Source organism: Dysidea avara, chromosome 5, assembly GCF_963678975.1.
Source record: "Dysidea avara chromosome 5, odDysAvar1.4, whole genome shotgun sequence".
Lineage (NCBI taxonomy): Eukaryota > Metazoa > Porifera > Demospongiae > Dictyoceratida > Dysideidae > Dysidea > Dysidea avara.
Window position 1 is genome coordinate 24383423 of NC_089276.1, and position 27919 is coordinate 24411341.

At 37.8% G+C, this 27919-nt stretch overlaps 3 protein-coding genes and 1 non-coding gene across 4 annotated transcripts; 2 read left to right on the forward strand and 2 right to left on the reverse strand.

Annotated features, from left to right (window-relative positions):
* Nucleotides 1-417: 417 nt before the first annotated feature.
* Nucleotides 418-9688, reverse strand: LOC136256251 (target of EGR1 protein 1-like). The gene is made up of 7 exons (XM_066049178.1): nucleotides 9455-9688; nucleotides 8512-8552; nucleotides 7939-8206; nucleotides 7314-7582; nucleotides 7104-7260; nucleotides 1137-1263; nucleotides 418-999 (listed from the first exon to the last, which is right to left on the reverse strand). The coding sequence occupies exons 1-7, from the start codon at nucleotides 9644-9646 to the stop codon at nucleotides 506-508; spliced, it is 1548 nt and encodes a 515-aa protein (XP_065905250.1). The 5' UTR covers nucleotides 9647-9688; the 3' UTR covers nucleotides 418-505.
* Nucleotides 9689-10852: 1164 nt separating this feature from the next.
* Nucleotides 10853-20597, reverse strand: LOC136255778 (RING finger protein 32-like). Its single transcript, XM_066048671.1, has 10 exons — nucleotides 20500-20597; nucleotides 20310-20454; nucleotides 19160-19291; nucleotides 16069-16211; nucleotides 15696-15728; nucleotides 15516-15640; nucleotides 14985-15093; nucleotides 12173-12285; nucleotides 11726-11795; nucleotides 10853-11193 (listed from the first exon to the last, which is right to left on the reverse strand). The coding sequence occupies exons 1-10, from the start codon at nucleotides 20518-20520 to the stop codon at nucleotides 10915-10917; spliced, it is 1170 nt and encodes a 389-aa protein (XP_065904743.1). The 5' UTR covers nucleotides 20521-20597; the 3' UTR covers nucleotides 10853-10914.
* Trnaf-gaa (transfer RNA phenylalanine (anticodon GAA)) lies at nucleotides 15840-15912 on the forward strand. The gene has a single exon. It is a non-coding gene; the product is annotated as a tRNA-Phe (tRNA).
* On the forward strand, nucleotides 20564-27870 carry LOC136255779 (apolipoprotein L3-like). Its single transcript, XM_066048672.1, has 2 exons — nucleotides 20564-20674; nucleotides 26710-27870. Exon 2 carries the CDS (start codon nucleotides 26713-26715, stop codon nucleotides 27709-27711), a length of 999 nt encoding a protein of 332 aa, XP_065904744.1. The 5' UTR covers nucleotides 20564-20674; nucleotides 26710-26712; the 3' UTR covers nucleotides 27712-27870.
* The last annotated feature ends 49 nt before the right edge of the window (nucleotides 27871-27919 follow it).

Below are 27919 nucleotides of genomic sequence, written 5' to 3' on the forward strand. Positions count from 1 at the left end.
TCATAGTTCCATGCTTATAAAATACTCTAATAGAACATTTCCAGTTAAAACTGCACCAGTATTAGATATCTCAGAATTTGAACTTTCCTAGGGGACAGACTCCTCAGAATGGTATTTCTGTGTATGTTTCAACTCCATTGTGTAACTTCTGCAATGCCGAACTTGACACCTCCCTGTTCCACTTCCCCTGCACTAGAAGAAAAACTAGAGTACACTAACAAAACGACATCAAAGTTTTTTTTTTTGAATGGTATACGATTGTAGCTATAGTCAAAATCCCCATTAATTTTGTGTACAAATAGCCTAATGCAACCACCTTGTTATTAATAGTCAAAACTTTTGACCTACAGCAAAGCCAATTTTAGTAGACATGTTTCACTATATGTATCCTGCTTTATCACATGCTATCAACTAGTATCAAGTTTTGTTTAGATAACTCAATGAGATTTACAATCAGTGGTGTAATACATGTGGATCCATATTGTAGATAAGTAATGGAATATAGTCAAGTAACAGATGATGACTTTTTAAGCAATTCTGCCATTCTTAGCTGATGATTACTGGAAGTCTTAGTAAAGTGGCTCTTTGCTATCAACAATGGTAGTGGTCTTCCACCCATCACTATCTTGTTCTTGACAGATTCCAGTTCAGCAAAATCAGTTTTCATTGCACTTTCTGCTTCAGTTTCTGTGCAAGCTTTACCATTTGGCTGTTTATTGCTAGCTTTTTTCTTCGACAAATACATGGCAAAAGAGTATGCAGTCATAAATGCATCAAAACCAGCTCTGTGACCTGAGAAACGTTTTTCTGAAGTTGGATCACTACTAGATTGATCAAAGTGATTCTCTTCAGCAGGTAAATGTTGTACTTCATTAGATAAACGTTGCTTGGCAGTTCCTATTTCTTCACTGAAGAGTTCTGTAAGTACTACTTCTGAATGGTGTTTCTTTGGGCTGGGCTCTGATGTAGTTTTTGTATCTGTGAAGTTGCTCATCATACCTAACAATAATAACAGTACAGTAAAATATACAAATAAACACACTGTACAAAATATCAATGTTTAGTCATATGGCACATAATTATTTGTAAATCAGTAACAGAGTATATATGTATAGTGCTACAGTTGGCAACCTTACTTTTCCTCTTTCGATTTCGATGGTTCCTTTTTCTTTTTTTCATTACACTTTGCTCCATTTTGTCCAATACAATATCAACATCATGAACATGTTCACATTTGTCCCTCATACCACAGAAACCCAGCCTCTACAGAAATCAAACAAGTGAAAATGTTGTAAAGAAAATATCAGTGGTGCTTACAATGATGTACAACAAAACATTCTACTTATTGAATTGACATTATGAAGTAAGGCTACAGCTTTTAACAGCTTTGTAACAAAATACTCTAATAGAACCACCAGATTTTACCAATTACAAGAGATATTATTCTGCGACCATACCAATGCAGGCCCACTACATTAGCAGGTCCAGTGAACATTTGGGTACTATGTGCACAGTAAAACACACCTTGTCATTAAACGTATGAATGTTAGTAATTGAACAATAATGCAATGTACAGTAAATACGGTACATGTACTTACTGTACTATATAAAATTAAAGATACTTGGATAACTGAGGAACCCCTACTGTACCACATCAATCAACTATACAGTACTATGAAAATTTCAGCTGCAGTAGATTGATGAAAGCACCTACAGTAGTACGTGAATTTTGCTTGTTCAAATGTATAGAGCTTATCATACAGTACGGTAGTACTGTATATTAGGGATCATGGAGGTTTGGGACTTATCTGGGCCAAAAATATCATCCCAAAACCAGCTTCACATTACCATGACAGTATTGGTTAGGTATAATCAAGCCCAAAAGTGCCTTCACTGTGACCCTAAATGTTTCCAATACTGTAGATTGTTATGAAATTAAAATATATATATATATATTTGCTCTTGATTATATTTAATGGAATTTTCTGCCTGCCTGCCTGCCTGCCTGCCTGCCTGCCTGCCTGCCTGCCTGCCTGCCTGCCTGCCTGCCTGCCTGCCTGCCTGCCTGCCTGCCTGCCTGCCTGCCTGCCTGCCTGCCTGCCTGCCTGCCTGCCTGCCTGCCTGCCTGCCTGCCTGCCTGCCTGCCTGCCTGCCTGCCTGCCTGCCTGCCTGCCTGCCTGCCTGCCTGCCTGCCTGCCTGCCTGCCTGCCTGCCTGCCTGCCTGCCTGCCTGCCTGCCTGCCTGCCTGCCTGCCTGCCTGCCTGCCTGCCTGCCTGCCTGCCTGCCTGCCTGCCTGCCTGCCTGCCTGCCTGCCTGCCTGCCTGCCTGCCTGCCTGCCTGCCTGCCTGCCTGCCTGCCTGCCTGCCTGCCTGCCTGCCTGCCTGCCTGCCTGCCTGCCTGCCTGCCTGCCTGCCTGCCTGCCTGCCTGCCTGCCTGCCTGCCTGCCTCATTCCTTCAGGTAAGCATACTGTAACTTGATAATGGCTGAGGCTACGGGCTTGATTTTTTCACTGTTTGACATTGCTTCATTATGAGACATGCCTTTTGGCATACTGCAGTATGTACGATGGACTTACCTTTGTCTTCCTTTGTGTCCCATTTCTTTTTTGCTGGCAGCTCAAGGTGTCGATTCACGGTAGCATGATGCATGGCTTCCCTATGTTTGTAAATGAAAATCGTCCGTATTTTCCGTGGTGACTGGATTGATTGTAGAGGCACTTCTAATACTGTTCTTCATTTGTAATGCTGTGTAGTGGGCTGAAAATACTGTAGGTGAAAGCGAAACATAATGGCAACTTTATTTTCAAGTGATTGCAAATTGTCTGTATTTTTCACGGTGACTGTATTAATTGCAGAGGTGCTTCTACTACTGTTCTTCATTTGTAGCACTGTGTAACGGGCTGAACATAGCTGAAAGCAAAGCGTAATGACCACTTCACTTTCGAGTCAGTAACTGATAACTGGGATGTGCGTTCAGACGAAAACATTACCAATTTCGAAAAGCCAGTGTTAGAGACCTATTGAATGAAATGGCCGAGAACATCAATCTCTGCATCTCAGAGGATCTTTTCGGTAGGAACAGTAAAGAATGGACCGTCAACCCTCACTTACAGTGCTTTTTTTGTACAGTTCTTTGTTTTGTTGTTGTCCTTTTTGCATGGAGCCCCTTTCTTTGCCATGGCCACTGTATGGATCTGATATGTGGTCGCATGTTTGTCTAAGGATTCACATACTGTTTGTTTATTGTTGTTTTGTAAACCTTCATCATAATCATGAAGGTTTTCTCTCTTACTGGCGGGCGCCATCCTTTCTTTTGATGCAGTATGCGCAGGTTCACCAGTCATAATAATGTTACAAAAAAAAGTAAACAAACAAGTATGAGGAAAAATTAGGAATTTTAAGTTCGATTAGGGGTCATAGAAAAGAAAAGAGTAGGGAAACAAGGGAGGTCGCCTAAACTTAGTGAACAATTTATCACTAATTCAGTCATGGGTATAGACTGAAATACCATAGAGTTGGGTTGTTAAGCGCATGTATCTGTTAAGCGTATATTATTTGTTAAGTGCATACACATTTCTTGTAATTAACCATGGATGATAAGCGCACATGGCAAAATGTGATGATAGAGCTACACACAGCAAGAAACGGCAAGAAAAGCTGAAAGTACTGAAAAATTAATGTCTCCTCAAGCGCTTACGTCTCCCTTGAGGTCTCTCTTCGCTATGTATACAGCAAATCAGCCATCTGGATAGCGATAATTTCATTCATCCCGAAGTAATTCACCAGGAAATGGAGTCAAATATCCTTAAATACTGGCGTAGTGACCGGTACAAACTATTAACTACATTATTACAACATAGTAATTCCATGTTACACTCACCATAATTATTTATTAGGCGCATACGCCTGACAGATACAGTAGTATGATTTTTTACAAAAAGTTTTCTCCAAAAATTACAAGCGCATGCACTTAACAACCCGACTTTACGGTAGAGATTAAATGTTCTGCAGGTGTAGACGACCTCCCTTGTTTCCCTACTCTTTTTTTTCTATGATCCCTAAATCGAACTTACAATTTAAATACTTGTTAGAGATATCATTAATTTACAAGTAAACAGAAAAATTTGGAATTTTCAACTAGAGTAGGGACCATAGCACATCGATAAAAAGTACTGAAACAAGCTGGAGAAGTGTACGATATTAAATCACAGTAAAACAATAAGAAGTGTTATATCCCTACTGTGCATTTCCATTATGGTATCTTGAGCACAGTAGGGATATACAATGCAACACTTCTTATTGTTTTACTGTGATTTAATATCATACACTGCTCCAGCTTGTTTCAGTACTTTTTATCAATGTACTATGGTCCCTACTCTAGTTGAAAATTCCAAACTTTTCTGTGTACTTGTTTGATAACTTTTTTTTGTAAATAATTATTTGACTGGTGAACCCACGCATACCACATCTGAAATGGCGCTGTGCGCCCCATTTATCGTCTGAAAAGTGAAGTATCCATTACGCTTCATTGTCAGCTATGTTCAACCCGTTACGCAGCACTTCGATTCAAGAACTGTTCGAAAAGCACCTCTGCAATTCACGGATACCGAAAGAAAGAAATGGTGCTGCACGCCCCAGTTTTATCAATTATCGTCTGAAAAGTGAAGTATCCATTACGCTTCTTTGTCGGCTATGTTCAACCCGTTACACAGCAGTACGAATAGAGAACTGTTTGAAAAGCATCATTGCTATTAAAATAGCCACTATGAAAAATACGGACGATTCCCATTATGAAGGGAAGCCATCACGTGCTACCACCAAATTGACACTTTTCGCTGTCAGCAAAGATGAATGGGACACAAAGGAGGACACTGGTAAGTCCATGAAGAATACAATGTACGTACTGCGGTATGCTAAAAGGTACCTGTTGGGCCGAAGCGACGTCAAACGGTGAATAACTCAAGCCCGTAGCCTTAGCCGTTACAGAGTTACACTTGTCTGAAGGCATCAGTCAGTCAGTTACTCAGTCAGTCAGTCAGTAGAAAATTCCGTTAAATAAATTATTTTTAAAATTCCGTAGCAACTTGTTGAAAGCGTTTCGGGCCGATCTGAAAACTTGTTTGGGCTTAGTTTTACCTAACCAATACTGCCTCATCGTCGCCTGGGAAAATTGAAGCAGGTTTTTGGGTGATATTAATTCGTGGGCCACGCCTACTCCTTTGTGGTCCCTACTACACAGTTACTATCATACTGTATGATTACCACTTGCAACTTCTATACAATCACTATACACCTGTGCCTGCATCAAAGTTGAATGACTATGAAATACAGAGAGTACAATCAGCAAAGTACCTTGGTCTAACAATCTCAGGTAACCTATCTTTGTCCACACATATATCAGGGATCACTGGCCAAGCTAATTCTGCCCTGTCATTTTTTCGAAGGAATTTTGGTCAGTGTACTCAAACCATCAAAACTAAATGTTATCAAACATATATCCGCCCCATCTGTGAATATGCCGCAGTCATCTGGTCACCCCACTTACAGACTAACATCCACCAATTAGAGATGATTCAAAAGAAGGCTGCTAGGTTTGTGTTCAATTATTCTCAACATTCTAGTGTTACAGCAATGTTAAATGAACTTGATTGGAAATCATTAGAAAAGCAAAGAGATGACTCAATCTTAGTTATGTTTCACAAAATCATTAATCAGTATGTAGATATCCCTTATGATCATATCAAGAGTTAATAATAGTGGATCTCAGTGATCTTTGTATGCTTTGTGGTGAGCAAATATGTTTCACCTACTGCACACTTCTCAATACAATGGTGTATATCAAGAGTTAACTCTTGATCATATCCTTCATAAAGTCCCAAGCACCACCCGTAATAGTAGCAGGAAATACCCCACATTTACCTCAAGAATTGATTCCTACATGCAATCATTCTTCCCTAGAGCAATTAGACTATGGAATCACCTACCTGATCACCTCGTGGAAACTGATAATGTCGATACTTTTAAATCTTTACTATTATTACTTACATGTAATTAATTAAGTTTATTAACGTTTAGTTTGTTAACTAATCATGTACATTATACTCGTGATTGAGGTTTGTACATTATACTCGTGATTGAGGTTTGTACATTATGCAATAATAATAATAATAATAAATGCTCTACTTGAATGATCATGTTTCATTTCAGAACAACAGTCAGAGAAGCACTACTACAATATTAAGCATCAAAATGTTACAATTTGTATTTACTAAGTTATTTAAAGCAAATTTTGTTAAATTTTTGTTGTAAACACATTCCGACAACTGTTGATGCCAACAAACTAAAAGGCTGTATTTACCAACAGTGAGACAAATATGCTTGCATTAGACGTACCATAATGTCCTGCAGGATTTACATGATATTGCAGCAAGTGACAGTTACAGTACTGTATGATTAGCAGTACAGCACAAAACAATAAGCCAAACAGGTAACCTATAAATGCTGGGCTCCTTCGATAGCTTTAGACATTGTGTCTGACTAAACTCACTTGGTCAAATATGTAGGCTATATACATACAACAATTATGTTTGGGTGAACATTTGTTTGATTGCCAAAACTTAACAAACAGTTATGAGTTTACAAAGTAAAGCATGCAAACATGTGCATAAAAGTTTGAATGTTGAAAATCTCCCCAAATCATTGATTAAAGTTGTAAGATGCATTAACCGAGCATTACAGTAGACAAAAGTTTCATTAGTAATGGTTATATACTACTACATACATTCAAATGAATATAATTTTTACAAAAGTGTTTCATATCACAAAAGCAAATTTTCAATGGCATTTAAAACAGTAAAGCCCTCTCTGTACAGTGTATTTATATTTTATTTTTGTGCAGACATCATCCTGCATGCACAAAATGAACTATTTGCTGCATTTAGCAGTTTAAATGTCCAAATTCTAACTCTTTGTATTTAAATATAGTTTTCCCGCAATTTCAAGTCCCTAGTGAGACATCATGACAGAAAGCTCAGCAACAAATGGACAAGAGCCTATCTAAAGACTACAATGTTATTTCACTATTCTAAACATTTGCCACTTACAGCATAATAAGGACACAAATTTAGTGAGCTGGTGTAGTTTCTACGGCGCTCCTCAAAGCTAATCAGCTCCACCCACTCTTCACAATTTGATGGAACAGAAAACTGTACATCTACAAATCCATCCTTACGACTGTGACAAGCGTCATTTTCTCTTTGACTAAAACACAGCATAATTAATTAACGTGTACAACTCATTAAATAAATGATCACCTTTTACGAAAAATATACTCTAGGTAAGTGGCATGTTCATGTTCCTCAAACACTGCAATAGTCTTGGTGTCATACAGTCCAGCAGGAAACATCTCTGACAAGTCAGCAGTAAAATATGCAAGGCTGGCAGGAAGGTCAGTGTGAAAAGCTTGGTACATAAACACCAAGTCTACCAGACCATTGTGTAACACTATCGGCTTTGAGGAAGTGATCAGTAATTCAAGAAGTGAAGCGACATTGTATGGACACTCTTGATGAAACTTGACCACCTAGAAATATAAACCGACTGTTATATAGTGTTTGACTACTTTGTTATCTCAGTTTTGATCCATAGCCTTACTGTCCAGTTACACTCATGTGATCAATTGAGGTACAGTATAACAAAAAAAAAAGAGCCACTTACACAACCAAGATATTCTAACAGAGCAGTCAAACACTTTGATGTACGTAACAGTCAATTGCTCATAATCACATTCCTTATGTAATGTAAATAGAAAGATATGCTATCAATATAATGTGCTCTATGCTGTGAAAAATGAGCCCGTAAAGTCCTATGGCATCATTCAGATGACTTGGTAAACACATATATACTGTACTGTACTACGTACAATGACACACAATGGACCTTGCGCTTTGGGATGTCATTCCCTGGCCAGTAGGGCAATCCTCTAGAGTATTGCTTGTTAAAATCAAACCCATGGGATAGTAAGAACTGCACTGCTTGAGGTTCTATCATATACGGTTTCTGACAATGCAGTAAAATATTGAATGTCACACAAGATAACTCCATGGAGTCAGTCTGCTCTGACAGAGTACAACAACATAATCCAAAAGACAGTATTGAATAAGAATTGGCTATCTCACAGAGGAAATGGTAACGATCATCTGCCAGCCTATACGGAATACAATATACACAAAAATTGCCAATACAAATAGTCTTACTTAATGCTATGCATGCCCCAGCACGACCAAACATGAGATACTACTATACAGTATATGTACAACATTTGACAGGAAAGAAATGGACAAGGTTATCAATAATTTATCACAGTTTTCTTATAAAACGGTTAATATGTAAAGATTAAGAACAAGGCATCTACTGTACATGTACCTGCCCAAATGAGTATACATCCAAACTAACTAAACATTCATCCTAGTTCTAACTGATCTCTCTAACTGTAACTATGCATATGCTAACCTGGAAGACAATCCAGATCTATTCCCCAGTCCACTCAGCTCCTATAAATAATGCACATGCAGTATACATATCAAAATCTATATCATCACCACATGTATGTGTAATCTGCACAAAAACAGCCAAGCTGTGAAAAAAGGTGTGGTCTTAAAAAACCTGGGTGCACAGCCATTATTAAAATTTATTAGCATTAACACCATTTGCTGGCTGCCACCTTTAATTTCACAACTTTTTCATTAAAGGCCATACCTTTTTTCACAGCTTGGCTCTTTTTACAATTGCAAGTTCCAAAACCACCCTGTGGTTGGCCTTGATAATTCTTTTAAACCTTTTCCCCCTTTACTACAGGAATTGTCGAAGACTACGTGGCTATGTGAAGAACTGAATTTTGAAGGCGTGTATATCCCAATGATAGCTGGGCAGATTTTGGGACTCAAATTAGGAATGGGAGATGCCCTACACTGAGGAAGCTTCCACAGCAGAAAGGTTAATTATATCGTTCAAGCACTATGGATCTGAAAACTTTTTTATTATTCCCAGGGTTACCAGCACCCCTAGCACTAAAGATGTTAAAAGTGCTAGACAAATACTAAGATCAAAATTTCAATGAATGAGCTGGAGCCACCTGACCCTCAACTAGTGTAAGGTCAAGTGCTCCTAGTGGAAGTGGACAGCCCTGACGTGATCTAACTCTCCTAAACACATAATAGCGGAGCATAACAAAGAATAACTACTCCTGCAATGCAGCCATAACATCACAGAACTATCTCCTTCTGAAAAGAGAAGGAAAACAAGTCTTCTGTAAAATACAGCAACAGCATGACCCATACCACCCCTTAATGTTGGAAAAATAATACAAGTGAAGTATGTGACAACTTTTTATATTGGCTAACAATTACAAATCTCCAATATGTCTGTATCTTCTAAATGATACACGTTCACTTACCAAATCAAGCGCAATGTAGGTGGCAGCATTTATGGCTTCATTCAAAGCACTCCACGTGTCTGAAGCAGATTCTTTGCTAACTTCGACGATAGGGACGCGACAATTAGTGCTCTCTTTCTTCTCTTCCATTTCTGACTTCTCCACCTCAACATCAACTGAGATTTCATCTTGGATTTCATCACGATCAGTCATTGCCTCCGCCACATTATTTTATAGTAATAAGCGCATCCCAATTTAAGCACTAATACAAAATGTACCTGTGTGGTGCTGTGTAGCTAGTCGTCGAGTATAATCTACCGGTATATGGTGCAGTCAGGACGAATCAATGCCTCATGGGGCAAGCTAGCTGGTGATTGAAAGATAATTTGCTATGTAGCTACCACATAGACGGTAGACCTAGTCTCGCGCAACCGAGACTACATAATAATGGATGAATTTCATAACTAAAGTTGCCCCTAGCAACCTGAAGTTTACAATATTTGTAGAGGTAAATGTCTAACATCTCTAAATTTTAAAAGGATAGCATATATAGGTCATGAGATCATATATAACATTTTAAAGTTTGTCATTTTTCCATACATGGGGGCCTTCTGGGCAATCACATAAATAATGAGTGGGAAAACAACAAATTCAATTAATGTCATTTCTCAATTTAACATTATTTGTAGCTGTGAATCTCACAATTAACTGCTCCAAATTTTAAAATGATGGAGTATATAGATCATGAGATATGACATTTTGAAATTTGTGGTTTTCTCATACATTATCCATGTGATTGCCCAGAAGGGGGCAACTGTCACCCCCTCCCATACATAATGTATGGGAAAACTGCAAACTTTAAAATGTCATATCTCATTACATATATATGCTACCCTTTTAAAAATTGGAGATGTTACTTTTGACATTCACACCTACAAAATAATGTAAATTCAGGTTGCTAGGGGCAACGGTTTAAAATTCCTTATGAAATTCATCTATTCTGAAATTATATGGAACTATTGTCAGATTGCCCCAACAGTCATACAGCCACGGTTGCAATGGTACTGCCTAGCTAGTATATAAAATGCAAACATGATATTTTTACTGCATAATTATGTAATGAGAAGATGACAGTATAGGGGGTGAGCAGCCCTGGCTGGGTTCAGTGTTGATTACCTTTATCCTTGGTTGCCTGTTAGGAATGAAACAGGCCATTCATAGTCAGGATTTTTTGTAAGGCATGATTATTCCTTTGATACACAAATCAAGCACAGTGCCAGTGCAGCCAGTCTACCAGTGGGTGCACCTGGTAGCATTTATAGCTTTAATTAGGCATTCTCTGTTGCATTGAAGCTCTCTATCACAGCCTCATCAATTCTGAATTTCATCCCTGCAAGGTTTAAGCAACAAACATAGTACTTCTCAAAAAAAAATCTGCATACAATATTAAAAAAAAATTATTTACAGGTGTAAATATTTAGTTATTGAGCTATCAGTTGCAGTGTTTGTTTGATATATGGAGTTCTACAAACTGGACAAATATTAGTGATAGTATGGTTACTAAACTCCTCCATTGATAATATACATGGAGTATGGAACAAGTGTGCACATGACAGCAACTCTATTGTTCTTGTTGTTAGCTCTTTAGTAGGCTGTAATATAAAACTAGTAAACTGGACGTGTTGATGATGGAGGGGCACGGATGATGGCTTGAGTGGCATCAAACAAATCGGACAGTCTGTAATGTTCCTCTGAATTGCCTATAGTAAAATCAGTGATACCATAGATAGCTAATGCAATACAGAAAGAACAATAAAAATTTTATCAGGAGCTAATAACTGCTATAGGGCATGTGTATACTGTATATGTACAGGCTATTGTTTTTATACGAATGTACAAAAATAGCACACAAACATGATTAAAGCCTTTAAGTGATTGTAAAATCAAGTGTACGTGGTTTACTACAGTAGTATTTACTACAATATACCCTGTCACCATGGAAAATAGATGTCCCTAACTGCACTCTTATTATAGTACCCATAAAAAAAACTATGTGACCAACCATGTTTCATGCCTGAAGTTTCGTAACATTCTTTCCTGTTCAAATATGTTGGTTTACTGGAATGCTTTAGCTACTAAGTTTAGTAGATTGTTTCTCAGAGGGTGATTGGCCTTCTGGTACAGGCACCATCCATGTAAAAATTATATGTTGGCAGGCAAACAAGTTAAGTGAAGGTCATTAAATACTAACACTACATGCACATAGGGTTGTAAGGTGATGATAGCTCATACCTTGTTCAATACTTTGTACCAACCATCTTCATTGAGTGAAGCAAGGGGCTGCAAGTTATGGTCCAGTGAGCTACAATCAAAATCATAATAGGAAATCACAAAGGTTTACAGATATGCTAATGTATAAGACTACAGTGGAAACTTAATCCTTAGAGACCATCTGGTATTTAAGTACTTTAGATTGTACATAAATTTTCTACTAACATAATTATAAAATATCAGAATACGGTAATAAAAATTCAATAACTCAACTACCCTGTATGAGATACTATATAGTTAAGTGGTGGTAAAGTATATTATTTTGCATAACTGATTCCCATTGTACAAAAATTATAAATGGGCTGGCCCACCATCTACATAAAAAATAGTGCTGTGTTCCTTGTTTCACTGTGTATTAAAATGCGATAATGTAATCTGCTTTAACATGTTTATTGAAACTTAAAATACCTCATTAATGCTCTACTGAGATTTAATGAATCATCAATACTAGACAATAGTCTATCAGCACTTTCTGCACTGCTGGAACATTGTTGTACTAACTGGTCCGTTACATCTGATAGCTAAAGAAGCAACAATAACAACAAAGTACTACAAATACCAAAAAAAATTGGGACCAAGTATTGTTAGATATTAACATAGCCCCCCCACTCCACACACACACACACACACACACACACACACACACACACACACACACACACACACACACACACACACACACACACACACACACACACACACACACACAAACCACTCAAGTAGAATTCTAGGAAAACGAGGGAACAGAAAGCAGGAATGGGAATGACCAATGGAAAGGAAAATGCCTGATAAAGGTCATTGTATCATGCAATACACAAGATGGATTTTAGCAGCACAATGTAGCTTTGTCGAATCATTCTGTTAAAACTATTGAAATATTCTAATAGAGCAATCACCTGCATTAAAATACTCTAATAAAGCAGTCAAGAATGTTTTGTTAACTATTCCACCAGAATTCTGCTGTGAACTGATGGACTATAGCTGACATACATTAAGTATATAAACTGGCTAAGTCAACTATAAACATTAATAGTATTGAAGAGGTTCACAAAGTTTTCTATATAACTGACAGTGCCCATTTATAGCCTTAGGAAACTGCTCCTGTTGCTGGAGTCATACGATGGGGGTGTGCATGAGCAGTATGCTTGAAGATGGCATATGATTGTAGTGGAAAGAGAGCTCTTGTTACAGGTGCTGGGAAGGGTATAGGCCGCAATACAGCTAAAGCATTGTTACAGTGTGGAGCAGAGGTGATCGCTTTGAGTAGAACACAGTCCTGCTTGTCAAGTCTACGTGGGTCCCCATGACTGCTCATATTGTCCTCATTGGAGCCACCTACATATAACTGCAGCTGCCACATGTGGTCTTTAAGTTTAAAGGGGATTTATTAGGGCTAGAAGATTATATGAATTGTTGGATTAATCATGATTGTCTCTGAACATCGTGATGTTGATATGTGTTACAAATAATTGTGATGATGCAGATGTGCATTAGTTAACACAAAATGATGGCACATATACTGTTGTGGAAGAACACAATCTGGAAATCAAGTATACACTTTTGAGACATTTCATTGTGTGAATAAGCCTTGCATAGTTAAAAGCTTACTCATTAGAAACTGTGAATTTCTAAGGATACCATTATTCATTATACTGTTTGTATTAAACTGTAACTGCCTTAATTGTGTTGAACAATGGTACACAATTTCACCGTAAATTGTTAAAATGAATATTTCATACAAAGTTGTGCATATACGATACTATTGATGCATGTAAGTCATAACATCGTGATAGTTATCATAATCATGATATGCTGCATCCTACAATCATGAAGTAGCAAAATATCACAATTGCTCAGCCCTTATTACTTCTTGCAACAATGGAAAGCAAAATGTGTAGAGCATGGTATGGCTTCTTACATGTTAACTAGCTACAAACATGCATAGTTCACCCCCATTACAGTAGTTGTTTACTACCTTTCCTAATAACAACATTCTTTGGTCAATTAAAGAAGTCATATGACGACAATTTATGCTTTTTTGAATTTTGCCTTCTGTGTTACAAGAAATATTAAAACTCCTGTATCCTGCAAGAGGTTGCAGTTGCTCTCTATATGCAGGCACTGTGAATATATGTCATATATTTAATGGTTGAATCTTTTTAAATGTTTATGTGGTTCCAAGGGAGTAGCTAACTTTCAGTGTTGGTGATTTACAGCTGTAGCTAGTCTATATACCTACAGTAGCTATAGTCCATCATTTCACAGGCTTTCAATGAAGGTGAGTGGGATAGCTAACAACACACTCTTGACTGCTCTATTAAAGTATTTTAATGTAGGTGGCTGCTTGACTAAAGTGTTTCAATTGTTTTAGCAGAAGGATTCATCAATACCGCAATGAAACATTGTGAAATTCAACCTGTATATACCTCTATTACACATTTTCTGTTGGTCATTCCCATTCCCGCCCTGTGTTCCTGTTTTCCTACAATTCTACTTACCCACACATGACAAAGCTGTAAACAAGATTATCAGAGATGTGCCACACCCTTTTCAAAATAAAGTACCATTTAAGAAAAGTTACCTCTCCATGATTATGTTTACTACAGTGCATGTCATTCTTCGTTCTTTTACAGTACAAGGGTGTAGCTAGAAATATTAGCTCATTTGGGTGTGGACATACATGTAAACACAATATGTACCCACAGTGGGCCTGCAGCCAGCTGTGGGTACATTGACAACATACTGTTCTTATAGAAAACACCATTGATCCAACGAAACTTTCTAATTGAACAATCTAGGTGTAGTACTGGTACATGTGTAGCTATCCCTTATGAAAATTTTGTGCACAGTTTGCAATTGCATGCATGCAGTGCTCTTAAGATGGTTGCAAAACAACAGCACAAACTTTGCATGTACCTGTATAGTGGTCCTCCAAACTCGCTGAGCCCTGGGTGTGTTCAGATAACAGAAAAGTCCAAAGCCCATTCATTTATATATACAGAACTAGACTTTAATAGAACAGCACATTCAACAAAATACCCTAATAGAACAGTCATCTCCTGCTTATATACAATAATAAACAAATCTTCTACTATTAGAATGGAGCTACCTGGATAACAGATAACACAACCATGCAACATTGGAAACATTTTACTGAAGTTTACAGTGGAATCACATGTAGTGTATACTACTGCTGAATAGGGGTGCATATTATACAAACCTTCTGTTCATAAAATTTCTTCCTAAGTATTGGTTCATTAGGAACACAATCCTTCCTTAGCTCTCTGTACCTCTTCCTAACAACATAAGCTTTCCAACAGGCTTGTATCCTAAATACATCACAAATATAGTTTATCATATCAACTGCCGTGAATGTGAATATTTTATTGAAAATAGCTATAGTACATATACCACGAAAGGAGATAGGAAATGTGTTGGGCACTGGTTGCTTCAATTGCATAGTGAGTCTCAACAGTAGCAAGTAAACAGTGAGGTTCACTGTGGACCATGAGATTATGCTTCACAAGGGGATGTACTTCGCCCAGTGATTGTCTAATTTCTTCAATAAATCCAGGGGCTTATACAAAGCAAAGTACATACTGCAGGCATAGCCTAAAGTTTATGTGAAGCACAATCTAAAAAGCTTCTATTGAGCACCATTTTGTACTGTGAGTAATGACATCACATGAAATACCAAATAGAAGTATGTATACTTCCTACATACATCATAGTACAGTAATCTCGAACCAACCTAGTAGCAGCTCTTATTCTATGTAGATTAGCACCAGTATAAATCACTCTTGTCTGATAGTGCTCTGTCCTACACAATGGACAGCACTTCTTGCCTGAAAACTGCTCAAATGCTTTAATGCATGCCTGTATAGTATGAACATACTGTAATATAAGATATTCCACTCACAAACACACTTACCCTATGAAAAACATGACTACATGACAATAAAACCTGTAAAAAAACATATGTGTATTGCATATTCAATATTTATCTGTACCTTGTAGGCATGCACACACATATATGTACCATATAGAAACAAAGTGAATCACATAAAATCTGACAGCTGGAATAGCTCAGTTGGGAGAGCGTTAGACTGAAGATCTAAAGGTCCCTGGTTCAATCCCGGGTTCTAGCATTACTTTTTTTGCTACAGGGGGTGTACAGTATGTAGCTGGCATGCCTACTACTACCATACAGCTATTTAGTTTGAAAAAGTATTAATCTTTAATTCATTCACTAACATACACCTGTAATTATGCTGTAGGTATTAGGTACATACGTATACTCATACTTGTTCTCTAAGAAGAAAGTCTTCTTTACAAATCACACAAGGCTGATTTGAATCCTCTCTGCTTTGTGACTTCTGTTTGATCAACTTCCAGTCTGACTCTGTCAACAAACCTTTCGGAGCTTCAACTAATCCAATTCTCTGAGCTATGTATAGTGTACAAAAGCCATACATGTATACCTCAGAAATAATGATGGGGTAAAAGAATTGAGAATTATTTTCACCATTTTTAGAACATAATTAGAGATCAAGATACTTTAAAAGAGCAGAGTATTAGAAAGATCGGTGGGATAGTTCATTATATGACATTATGTAGTCACTAACTAACACATAATAGCCCTTCTGCCAAATTGGTACAGCTAGATTAAACGATTTTGTGTTGTCTTACGGAACATTTTGCATTTTGATTACAAAAAATGAAGTACATATGTTTAAATAATACTGTAGTACATTAATTTAAAAATGAAGTAGGGATCCAAGCGATGAACAAGAGATGAATGATGGTTTTACAGCATAGTTCAGTGGGAAAATCCCTACATTGGCATGTTATAACAATCATTTCCAAAGTAGGGATTTTCCCACCGAGCTATGCTGTAATATCATCATTCATCTCTTGTTTCACTACTTTTTATCGCTTGTCATATTTTAATATACTAGTTTGTTTGGTTTTTTGTTGTAGCATACAGCTATACACGTGTGATTGTTCCTATTACTGTATTAGTGACTGCTGTATTAGAGTAACTCGAGTCAGCATTTCACCTAGGATGTGTCACTATTTCATATTTTAGCATTATGAATATAGCTAGGCCAAAAATAATAGGGTGTGTTGTCGTGATAGACTGTTAAGAGGTATGGTGGTCTCGGTGCTCAATCGTTATTAATCAACCAATAATAGGCGTGGCATTGAACTTACCATTAAGTTACCAGTATCTACCAAGCGTAAGCGCATCAGCATCTAAATATGCAGCTCAAGGAAAGTGTTGATAGGGAAAATTGATATGGATTCATTGCAACAACAAGAAGACAATCAGCCTGATTGAAGATTAAACGAAAGACAAGGTGCAGAGAGCACAAACTCATCGGAACCCCAAAAGGCACATCCAACTGGTGAATTTATTATTGTAGCGTAAAATGGTGGCCATGCGCTGCTTCATTAGGCCTCTAGGCTTGTGACTGTGGTCATGCATGCATGCATGTAGGGAGGGAGGCATGCACGCACACACACACAGGAGGCAGATAGGCAGTCAGACTAAATGTTGTTGTTTTTTTAAAATCTACATCTGGCTGCCTATTGGTGTGTGCTTGTTTTTAATGCAGCGTTTGAATGTTAGATGGACTAATATTATTCCGTAAAGGTGATTTTCATCATATAAGATGTCTCTAGGATGATTTTTCAAGGCAACATTTTAGGCGGCGTACGTCATTTTTGGGGGGATCCTACATAAACAATATGACATAATGTTAACCTTTCTAGAGAAAATTGGAATAGAACAATGATAAAAAGCCTGAGCATAAAATTCCACATGTACATAGGTACATACACAGGTACGGTTCTAAACAATTTGCTTACTGGTTTCCAACTCCAAAGTACAGTGTAGAAGAACACCATACAAGGTCTAACCCTTACTGAAACAGTAGAAGATCAGGCATTTGGTTCCACTCTCATGTAGCATGGTAAAGAGGCTAGCAGTGGGTAAAAATCATCCCAAAACTTGTTTCACAGTTAAATTTTATCATTCCAGGTCTTTACAGAAAGATTTACATGTAACCCTTAAGAAAGCAGTCATAATACTACAACATAGAGGCACTTACATGCTTCAAAAGCTGGAGAAACATTTTATCACAAAGTAATTTAATATTAAGAATCCCCACCAAAATGACACATGTACCACACCTCTAAAATCCACCCTAGTATGTATGTACCTTAATGGAATAGTCTTAGCATATCTAAAATACACCATTCACATGTCAATATTTAATTTTCAAAAAAATCACCAAAACCTGTCTGTCTGCCTCCCTCTCTGCCTGCCTGATCAATCGCAAGACTAGAGGCTAAAAAAGCATAATACGACCACCATTTTTAGCCACAATAACAAGGTCACCAGTGGCACATGCCTTTGGGGTTCTGACAAGTGTTTTCCCTCTGCGCCTTGCCTTTCCTTTATCTTCAATCATGCTGGTCGTCTTCTTCTTCATGCTAGGAAACCGTATTGAGGTACCCGGACTATTTGTGAACTAGCTTGACCAATAACAATCGAGCGCCATGCCCTTTTATGATCAATAACAATGATCAAAGGACATGTCCCTTAATGATGTAGCTGTTCTTATAATGATTGATCATAAAATAGATGCCTCTTATTGGTAGCATGGTGAAAAACAAAGCAAGAAACATCATGCCCTTATACATCGCATGTAGTTCAGTTGGCTGAGGCCCACTTGAAATACTCTAATAAAGCAGTCACTCTAATACAACAGCCATGTTCAATATTCAAGAACAGTCACACATGTAAAATTATAGTGGAGAGTCAATTATTTACAAATATGAGGGAAGGGATGTTCATATAACTGAAAATCATTTGTAGACAGATTGAGCTCAATTAGAGCATACACCTGTTGACAAAATACTGATAATAGACTGTTTGGATAAAACTCTCCATTGTACAATGTTAGTTGAATTCCAAATCATAAACAGATTTCTTGCTATTCTGGTAGACAACTAGGCAACCCAAAGCCAAATACAGGTGAAATACAGGTGAAATACAGGTGAAATACATGTGTAATATACAGTATCTACACTGTATACAAACCACCAAGCTGAAAAAGGTGTAGCCTTAAATAAACTGAGTGAATAAAGTTGTGAATCAGTTGTCATTATCAAAATTTACTGACGTACATTACTTTACAGCCATCACCTCAACTTTTCACCTGCATGCATGGCCTTTATTTAGGCTGCATCCTTCTAAAGCTTGGCTGCTTTACATGGATTCTAGTGTGTCATGACATATATTCCCAAAGCTCTTTCAAGAAAACACAAGTCTCTCAACTGACTTCCAGAGTGTGTGTACATGTGTCTTAAAATAAGTACAGGCATTACCTAACGATAAAGGTGGAGGCTTAGGATCCAATACTATCTCCCTCTCTTTTACTGTAGTAGAAACTGCCTGATTTTTCTGTGGCTTGTTTAACCAGCAGTCCACGCGTTGCCGTACTTTCTTTCCATCTTCACCTATAATATCAGCATGGTATTGAAATACTGAAACACAACTGCTGCTCATTCTCTTACTATATGGTATGTATAGTGGAACTTGTTACTGTGGATAGTCAACAATAAAGATACTTGTGTAATTCAGACACTTAGGGGTCATTTAAGCTGGTATCTGGAATCCACAAATGTTTTTATTTTATTGAGTGATTCCAATTACCGCATCATAAACAAGATTTAATCTCATTCAGTAATTGTGCAGCTCGCAACTTGAGTGAAAATTAAGGACTTTATGCTGTTTGATACCAAGTCAGTGGCGGATTTAGGGGGGTTTCAAGGTTTCCACAAAAACCCCCTTTGAATAATGATTACACAACAGTTGAGTATTTTAATTAATTGTTGCAGTGTGGGTCTATAATAAGTGATGTGCATGCTCAGCACTCTGTATATAGACTCCATAAATATTATTTTACAGATAATCCAGACCCTCTAGCACATGCATGCTTTGCATGCATGGTGAGTGTGCAAACACCCGTATATGTCCAGATTGTCCACCTTCTAAACTAGAAACCCCCTTTATAAATATAAATTCTTAGATCAGCCACTGCAAGTACAATATAAGCCTATGATGGTATATGTGGTTCATAGCATACAACATCATACACTGATTTCAGCAATCCGTACATTTGTAGACATGTTTTCATAAGCAATTTAACTATCTGAGTGGTAGGCACCTGAAATCAGGCCACGGCTGCTGTGCACACAACAATTTTCTTGGCACTGTTGGCAGGGATGGTTATTCACTCCAAGAACAGCTACATTATAGCATTCACACATATGCAAATTCACGCCATATACTCCTTTCGTACAAAGTCCTGAAACCACTTTAGATCTTGCACAACAACACAAAGAAGTGAAACTGTGCACAAACCACTGTCAAGATTGATTAGAAGTAGTAGCCTTTCTGAGCAGACTTTCAGCACAGGTGCACCGCTGTTAATATTTACAGAGTCTGCCAACTAGCTCATGCACAGAATCTCACCTGTTTTAGTACCCTCATTGGTGATCCTACTACCTCTGCGGTACGGTACAGTAGGTCTCGCAGTAAGTTTAGCAGGTTCCAGTGATAACTGGCGCATCAAGTGATCCTGTAAGGCCACAGCATTCAAGGCCGATACTTTACTTCCCTACGACAGCGTTAAGCAGTGACATCTAGTTGTAAAATAGCTCACCTTGTCTGACTTGCAAGCCATTGGGACTTAAGTTTCCATGGCGATCGATAAGTTACTCGAATAACGCGCTTCAAATAGAACAAACTTTTGATTGTGGGAATTACTGAATTAGGACAGGGAGTTGAAAGTGTGGTAGTTTTGTGCTGTTGGGTGGGCTAGACTACAGCAATTTGAGGTACCTAAATATTTTATAATACGCATGCTTTATGTTGTAAGAGGTTCTCCTGGAGGAGACTGAGTGTGGCACTAGTGGCGTTTGGAGCAAGGTTTGGAGCGAGGTCTGGAGTGACCAGACATAAGCCAAACACCAGGAAATTTTTTTAATCTTAATCTGTGTACATGTATATAGTACCTCCTATACAGAGAGTGAATTAGGTCTGGTCCTCACCTGCAGTTGGAATCCTGGGATTGGAGGGATTTTTTTGTCCTTTCTTTGGCCCATTTTCTGTTTCAGCTAAGTTTAAATTAACGTCTTGGCGTCATCTCCAATTCTGTTTATTAGGTTAGGTAACTTGAAGGCTGCAGCACATGTTGTTAGACCTTCAGTGCTGGTCACTGTAAAATTGTAGAAAGCACATTGGCTCGTGGTAAACACCTTGTACAGGCGCTGCCTCCAGTGTTCACCCTCCAGTGCCTAACTGATAAAGCAGATAAAAACAAACAACATACCAGTTGGCTTGAGCCATAGGAGCTAGGTTGGTCACATGTCAGAACCCTATGGCTATGGTCTTAAACTATAGAGTGTACCGAGGTTACATATGTATATTTTAATCACATCAACTTTGGTAAACATCAGAAGTTGATGGTTTTAAAAAACCAACAGGTCCTTCACATACAAAATCGCACCAAAATTTGCTAACCCAGATTTCTAATTCTGGATAATTTTCTACCAAATTTCCTACAAATTTCTGTCTTGGGGGAAATTTTTATATGCTACAAAATCTTAGCTTAAGTTGTAGCATAGATTCTATGCTTATATAGCTACTGTATCAGATGAACTGTATATTGAGCTTGGGTTCAAGTGGTCTGGTAAGCCATCATGACTCTATTACAATGGAGGTTTCAGTGCGTATGTGTGACCTCTAGTGAGATGAAAACTGGTAGAAATATTGAACAGAACTCTATGCATATAATAGTACAAAGTGAGATGCAGGGATGGGGTTTACTGTCATAGAAGATGCATAGCACACCAACATGGATTATAAGCACACCAACATGTAGGGCTGGGACAAATATTGAAATTTACCTTGGAACATTTGCTAATAACATGTTCGAGCATTCGAAGTTTTAGTGTTTAGCTTTTAAGTTACAGGTTTACTTGTATTTATGCACATCCTTCTTAAGTTTTATCCTATTTAATAAGTTTGCAAACATTTGGAAAGTGCATAGCAGCAGTATTGAATGGTGCGATCGATCAACTGCAAATGGCGTGTCCGCTATACTGCAATCATGTATAGGTAAACACCAACTAATGGCTAAAAGGATGTTTACCATGCATTATCTAAGGTGTTTTAAGGTTACAACTACGGTAGCGAGCTAAACTGCAATGATTTAGTAGTGGGCGTGGCAGACAAGCGAAGAGGCGAACATCAATCGCACAAGATGAATAATAAGCTGCAATAATAAAGTTAACAAAGTTTATTTGTAATGCTTTCGTAGACTACAGGGGCATAGGGAGGGGGGTTCCCAGGGGTTCAGGAACCCTCCTTGTAAAATTTAGATTTCTGAGTTTACAGCAAGACCCTAACACACCATTTAGTGTGGCAGGACAAAATGAATGAGTAATAGTGTATGGCACAGTACAATCATTGATAAAGCTTGCATTCATCTCTCAGGGAAGGATTTACAGAGGTAACATGAATCCTCTTGAAAGCTTGTAAAAAAGATCGATATACTCTAATAAAGCAGTCATGTACGGTGTATAATCTAATAGAACATGCATGTATATATCCGTTATGTTAAGAAACTTCATTAGTGGACATTCTAACATTTAATAAATGCAAAACTGAGCATGACCTTATACTGCTATAGCTTTGGTGTGCAGTGTTTAAAGATTTAGAATGCCAGTACTTTATCACTTGGGCATACAGAATGAATCCATGCTACGCATATTTTGTAGTTATAATGTTTTGATTGTAAGTCATTCCAATTGTCTCATGGTTCCTATACCAGTATGATAACTATCAATTACAGATATATCTCTATGTGTTATGCTGTCTGTTTCTACTAGGTATAGTACAAGCTTCATCCCAGGGGCACTTATATACTGTATACCAATTAAATTTGGCGGTGAACTAAATTTGGCGAATTGGTGATTCGTCCCAAATTTAAATTTCGTCAATATTATTTTCAAACATTGGGTCGAGCAGTTGTTGAAGTAGGTTTTCGACAAACCTTCGTGGATACTGCTGAAACTGGTAAATTAGTGTGGTTCCATGCATACCAAAATGGGTGTGGCTTACTGACTATACTAGAACTCTTACTCGATTAGTGGGTGTGGCTCCACATAAGCTTGCAGACAGCAGCAGACATAAATTCGTGCGCAGTCATTGATAAATGGGAGAGTATGCCTACAGACAGCTAATCTGAAACCATAGATCCTTTATACCCCCGGGATTGGAATCTTCTGTTTTTAACACCTCCATCGACACCTTTCTACAAAGAGATCTATGAATTGATGCATCAGTAACTCGACTTTAGCGTATTAATTCTCTGTTTAGTGGACAGTACGGGCAATGAGTTTACTTCAGTTCGATTAACAAAGGATGGATAAATACACAAAACAAATTGTAAGTTAAGAAGACGTTGTTTCAGGCGAGGTAGCCTAAATTTGTCGCCACCATTCAAGCGGCAAGATTTGAACACGGAGACATGGACTAATGACTTCGCTGGTTTGATTCCTTGTCCCAAGTTATACTTACAGACTGAATTTGACGCTCATAGAGTGAACAATTCCAGAGTTACAGCTAGCCTAAATTTTAATCACTTGGGCCTGTCAGCAAGTTCTGTCACTGTTTTTGCATCCACAGTCACCTTTCTGCCTTATTCGAAGTAAAGAACAAGATTACTGTATCAAACAACACGAAATTCACTACAGAACAATGGATCAGAGTTTTCTCCTTCCAGTCAACACCAATTAATTAACGGTGCGAATAGCCCAGCAAGTAAGTACAGCAAGTATGCGGAGATTCCTATCCCGGGGGTGTAAAGGATCTATGGTGGCCATGAAAGAAATTGGAGTACAGATATTCAAGTACAGTAGGCGTCTGGAAACAGGACCAAAATATTCTTTAAAACGAGTCAGTACAGCATTGTACTTACTCCATTCGCCAATTTTTCAGTGAGAGCGTTTCGCTAAATTAAAATTTTGCCAATTGCAATTTTACAGCAAATCACCAAATATTAGTTTCGCCAATATTTGATGTCATATGGTAGCTATGCATCATACAGCAGATAGTACTGTATAGTAGGGACCACAAAGGAGTCTGCGTGGCCCACAAAATAGCATCACCCAAAAAACAATCTCAGTTTCCCCTGATAACAATGAGGCAGTATTGGTTAGGTAAAACTAAGCCCAAACAATCTTTAAGATCGACCCGAAATGCTTTCAACAAGTTGCTATGGAATTTTTAAAAAGAATTTATTTAACGGAATTTTCTAGTGACTGACTGACTGAGTAACTGACTGATGTCTTCAGACAAGCGTAACTCTATAACAGCTAAGGTTACAGGCTTGATTTTTTTCACTGTTCGATGTCGCTTTAGTCCGAGAGGTACCTTTTGGCATACTGCAGTACGTACAATGCAATAAAAAGTGTTATATCCCTACTGTGCATTTCCATTACGGTATCTAGGGATATAACACTTTTTATTGTCGTGGACTACTCCAACTTGTTTTAGTACTTTTTATTGATGTGCATGGTCCCTACTCTAGTTGAAAATTCCAAATTTTTTGGTGTACTTGTTATATAATTAATGTACTGTTTTTTACATAAAATATAGAGTTTTGATTCATTAAAATATTAAAAGTCTCTCAGCAGCTGGGGACTGCACCCCCAGACCCCTGCTTCTGGTAACTCAATACTGCTGTTGGAACCCCCTTCAAAGAATCCTGGTTACACCCCTGGACTATGAGTGCATTACGAAACTTCGAAAGATACTTTTATAATTTAAAGTTTACTTAACCTTCGAGCCCACGAAGCATTCGAAGCTTCATCCTACCCCTACCAACATGTGCTCGTAGTAGTAATTTATCGTATAATTCCCAGCTGATTTGATTTTCACAGGTTTTTTTTGTGCAGTATGTCACATTCATGGATTACTGTTCAGTGGAACAACCTACACAAATGGACGTGTCAAGTGTTCTGAAGAAGTTTTAGCACAACAATACATAGACATGGCACCAGGAGCCCCTTCACTTATTTTAGTCCCTCCAGTCTTAAAATTGAGATATGCTCTAACAGAGCAGTCAGCTACTCTAGTAAAACTTTCCAGTCCAATTTTAGTGTTTATGACTAAGTGCAAAGTTTGTCCACATAAAATTCAGAAGATATGGCTGGGAATTGTTTGACAGTACCTGACAATAGATGGGAAATTTTTGTTGGAAACATAACCAAACTTTAAATCTTAATTTGTTGTGTTCGGCAACGAAATTTGATTATTTCATTGACGAAAGTTATACTGCATGTATTTATGGTACACTGATAGCAAAATTTCATGACTCAGGAATTTCAACTATCTAGTACACCTTTTATTTCATGGCTAATTATAACTAAAAAGTTTACAATGTACATGTAAAATGAATTTCTACCCTGCCCAATTATAGAGATCGTGACATACCCGCATATTTATGGTATAAGAATGGAGGAAACAAATGGTGGCTGCTTTTTGAAAGTACAAGTGTTACACAATGGTCAGTGGTGGTGTGAGGAATTTGCATCTTTTGGTGGAGAATTGCTGGTTGTGGTGTCCGAGATAAAAGGGTAAACATTTGATATTAGACAACTACTTTAATCAGCTGTAACAAAGCAACCAGAAGAGCAGTCATGTACATTAAGTTTTAGATTAAAATGCAGTCAACCTTGTTACCAAAATCTATTTCAGAAGCTGATTTTTTTTAAATTTTCCTTGTGGAGATACATATGCTACCAGGTCTCCTTGATAGAGCATGCTTTCACACTGCAAATTGTATCAACCAGCTACCATTCTTTTTAAGCCCCTCACCTAATTGATTTTTGTTATGTAGTCACTATGAAATAAATAGTTGCACTGAGATATACTGAAGACACGCAGTATATTAATAATGAACCATTCCTCTAAACAATGCAGCTACGAAAGTTCTCATTCTCGTTCATCTGTAAAATTTGTGCGAAACCTATCAGTTCATCTAAAGACTCAAGTTATTGTATAAACTCTTCTTAAGAGGAGATCAAGTATAATACTGGGATGCTATGAACTTACAGTGTACTACAGTTTGGGCAGCAAGTCAAGTTAGAAAATGTGTGTACTGAAAAGGTGTTGAAAAATGTGCCTATGGTGTTACTTAAACCTGCAACCTACGGACATATGGTAAATGCAGACACTATGAAACATAAATAAAGCCTTTGACCCTTAACTTTAGCCTTTGACTCTGTTAGCATAAAACCAGAAAATTTATTTATTAGGCTAGGCTAAATAACCACTGTAACATCAGGGGCTTACTTGTTATAAAACAATGAAGAATGGTGACTTGTTTTATTGCAACGCTGCATGCATTCCATGCCTCATCCACCATGCATGTTAATTAAGGTTTGGATCACATGAGCTGTCTATTTCCTATTTCGTCATTGACTGGCTACTCAGCCAACAGTTATATGTAGTAAATAGAATCAACCGGCAACGAGTTACAGATCATTTTCTAAAGGTATGTAAAGGATTGCATGCTTTTGGATTTTCACAACATGTTTTTGTCCTCATACTTTCGTTGTAGGGTAAGCTGCTAGGTATTTAATCCTTATTACATCATGATGTTGATACGTAGTCGTACTGTAGGATAAATGCTTCAGAAATTATAGCATGTTATTTGCAACTATGCATAGTGGCTGATATATCAGCCTGTGCAGGTTTGATTTGACTTGAATACTAAGCATGTGTTTGTAAAGCCACTGCCACATCTACTACAGGTGTATATGATGAGAAATGCAGTGATATTGTTTTCTTTATATGTGTATAGGCTATGGATTCCCTGACAGTTTCAGCTGGCACTGATTCTCTGGTTGTTGACAGTGTGACATTGCAATCTATACTATCCAATGATGATCAGATGAAGTCATTTGTTGATGAAAATTCTGCTTTACTACAGCAAATATCATTACAACTACAAGATGCTTTATTAGAATGTGAGCAAACATATAAAAGAGTTCAAACAAAACTTCAACAATTAGAGCAGAAGCTCCCTGAAGTGATTGAGCAAGCAGAATGTATTAAAAATTGTATAGACCAGTACCATAAAAACTCCACAAAGGCAACTATAGCAGGTTCATCTACAAGTCTTGTAGGTGGAGCCCTCATTATTGGTGGGCTTCTTGGTGCTCCATTTACATTTGGTGCAAGTTTGGGGCTTACCGTCACTGGTGCTGTAATGGCAGGTGCTGGCGGTATGACTACAGCAGGAGCGAAGGTATTTGATTATGTGCAAGCCAACAAGGGAAACAATAAGGTAAAGAAGATGGTTGAGGAGGTTGAAGTCCTATGCAAAGAAGCCCAGTCAGAGTATGAGGAGTTACAAAGATGCTGTGAAAAACTTGGTGACAGTGCATTAAAAGTGTGCCCAGCCTTGTATGCTGAAACTCGAGAGGAAAAGATTACACTTGGTTGGAATATATTTGGTTTGTTTCGTCATCCATCATCTGCTGCAACCACAACTGCCATTAGTACAGGTGTTGGTAGCAAAGTTGCTCTTGCTTTCATTCATGCTTTAGGTGCTACATTATCTGGGGGAGAATCCACTACTGCAATGGCTACCTTTACTTCACTTGCTATTACAATGAAAACTGTTGGAACAGTCCTTGTAGTTGGTGGCATCATACTTGATGCTATCACTGTTGGATATGCTGCACACCGACTTGTTAATGATAAGAAATGTCCAACATCTGAAGGTATAGCACAACAGATAGAAGAACTGAAATCATTGCAGGATAAGATTAAGCAAGTTTTAACTGAACCTGGTTGTTAGATTTGAACTTGAGCAGAAATTGTTACTATGTATACATGTAGATGAGCTGTCATTTGTGTGCATTAAAGTAGCTATTTTTCTTCTTAATGTCCACTTTTGTGATTTGTTTGATTTGTATACTGTTTCTGACTTGTTTGATTTTTATCCTGCATATACATACCTGGCCTGTAACTGTGTAAGCTGGTGCCATCCTAAATTAATAGCTATG

Coding starts and splice junctions, on each gene's coding strand:
- LOC136256251 (XM_066049178.1), bottom strand. CDS start 9,646: ATGACTGATCGTGATGAAATCCAAGATGAAATCTCAGTTGATGTTGAG. Junction 1,264..7,103: donor ATTTGTGTCCTTATTATGCT/GTAAGTGGCAAA, acceptor TGATTTCTGTAG/AGGCTGGGTTTCTGTGGTAT. Junction 1,000..1,136: donor TCGAAATCGAAAGAGGAAAA/GTAAGGTTGCCA, acceptor TATTATTGTTAG/GTATGATGAGCAACTTCACA.
- LOC136255778 (XM_066048671.1), bottom strand. CDS start 20,520: ATGGCTTGCAAGTCAGACAAG. Junction 19,292..20,309: donor CAATGAGGGTACTAAAACAG/GTGAGATTCTGT, acceptor CTGATATTATAG/GTGAAGATGGAAAGAAAGTA. Junction 15,641..15,695: donor GTAGTCATGTTTTTCATAGG/GTAAGTGTGTTT, acceptor CATACTATACAG/GCATGCATTAAAGCATTTGA.
- LOC136255779 (XM_066048672.1), top strand. CDS start 26,713: ATGGATTCCCTGACAGTTTCAGCTGGCACTGATTCTCTGGTTGTTGAC.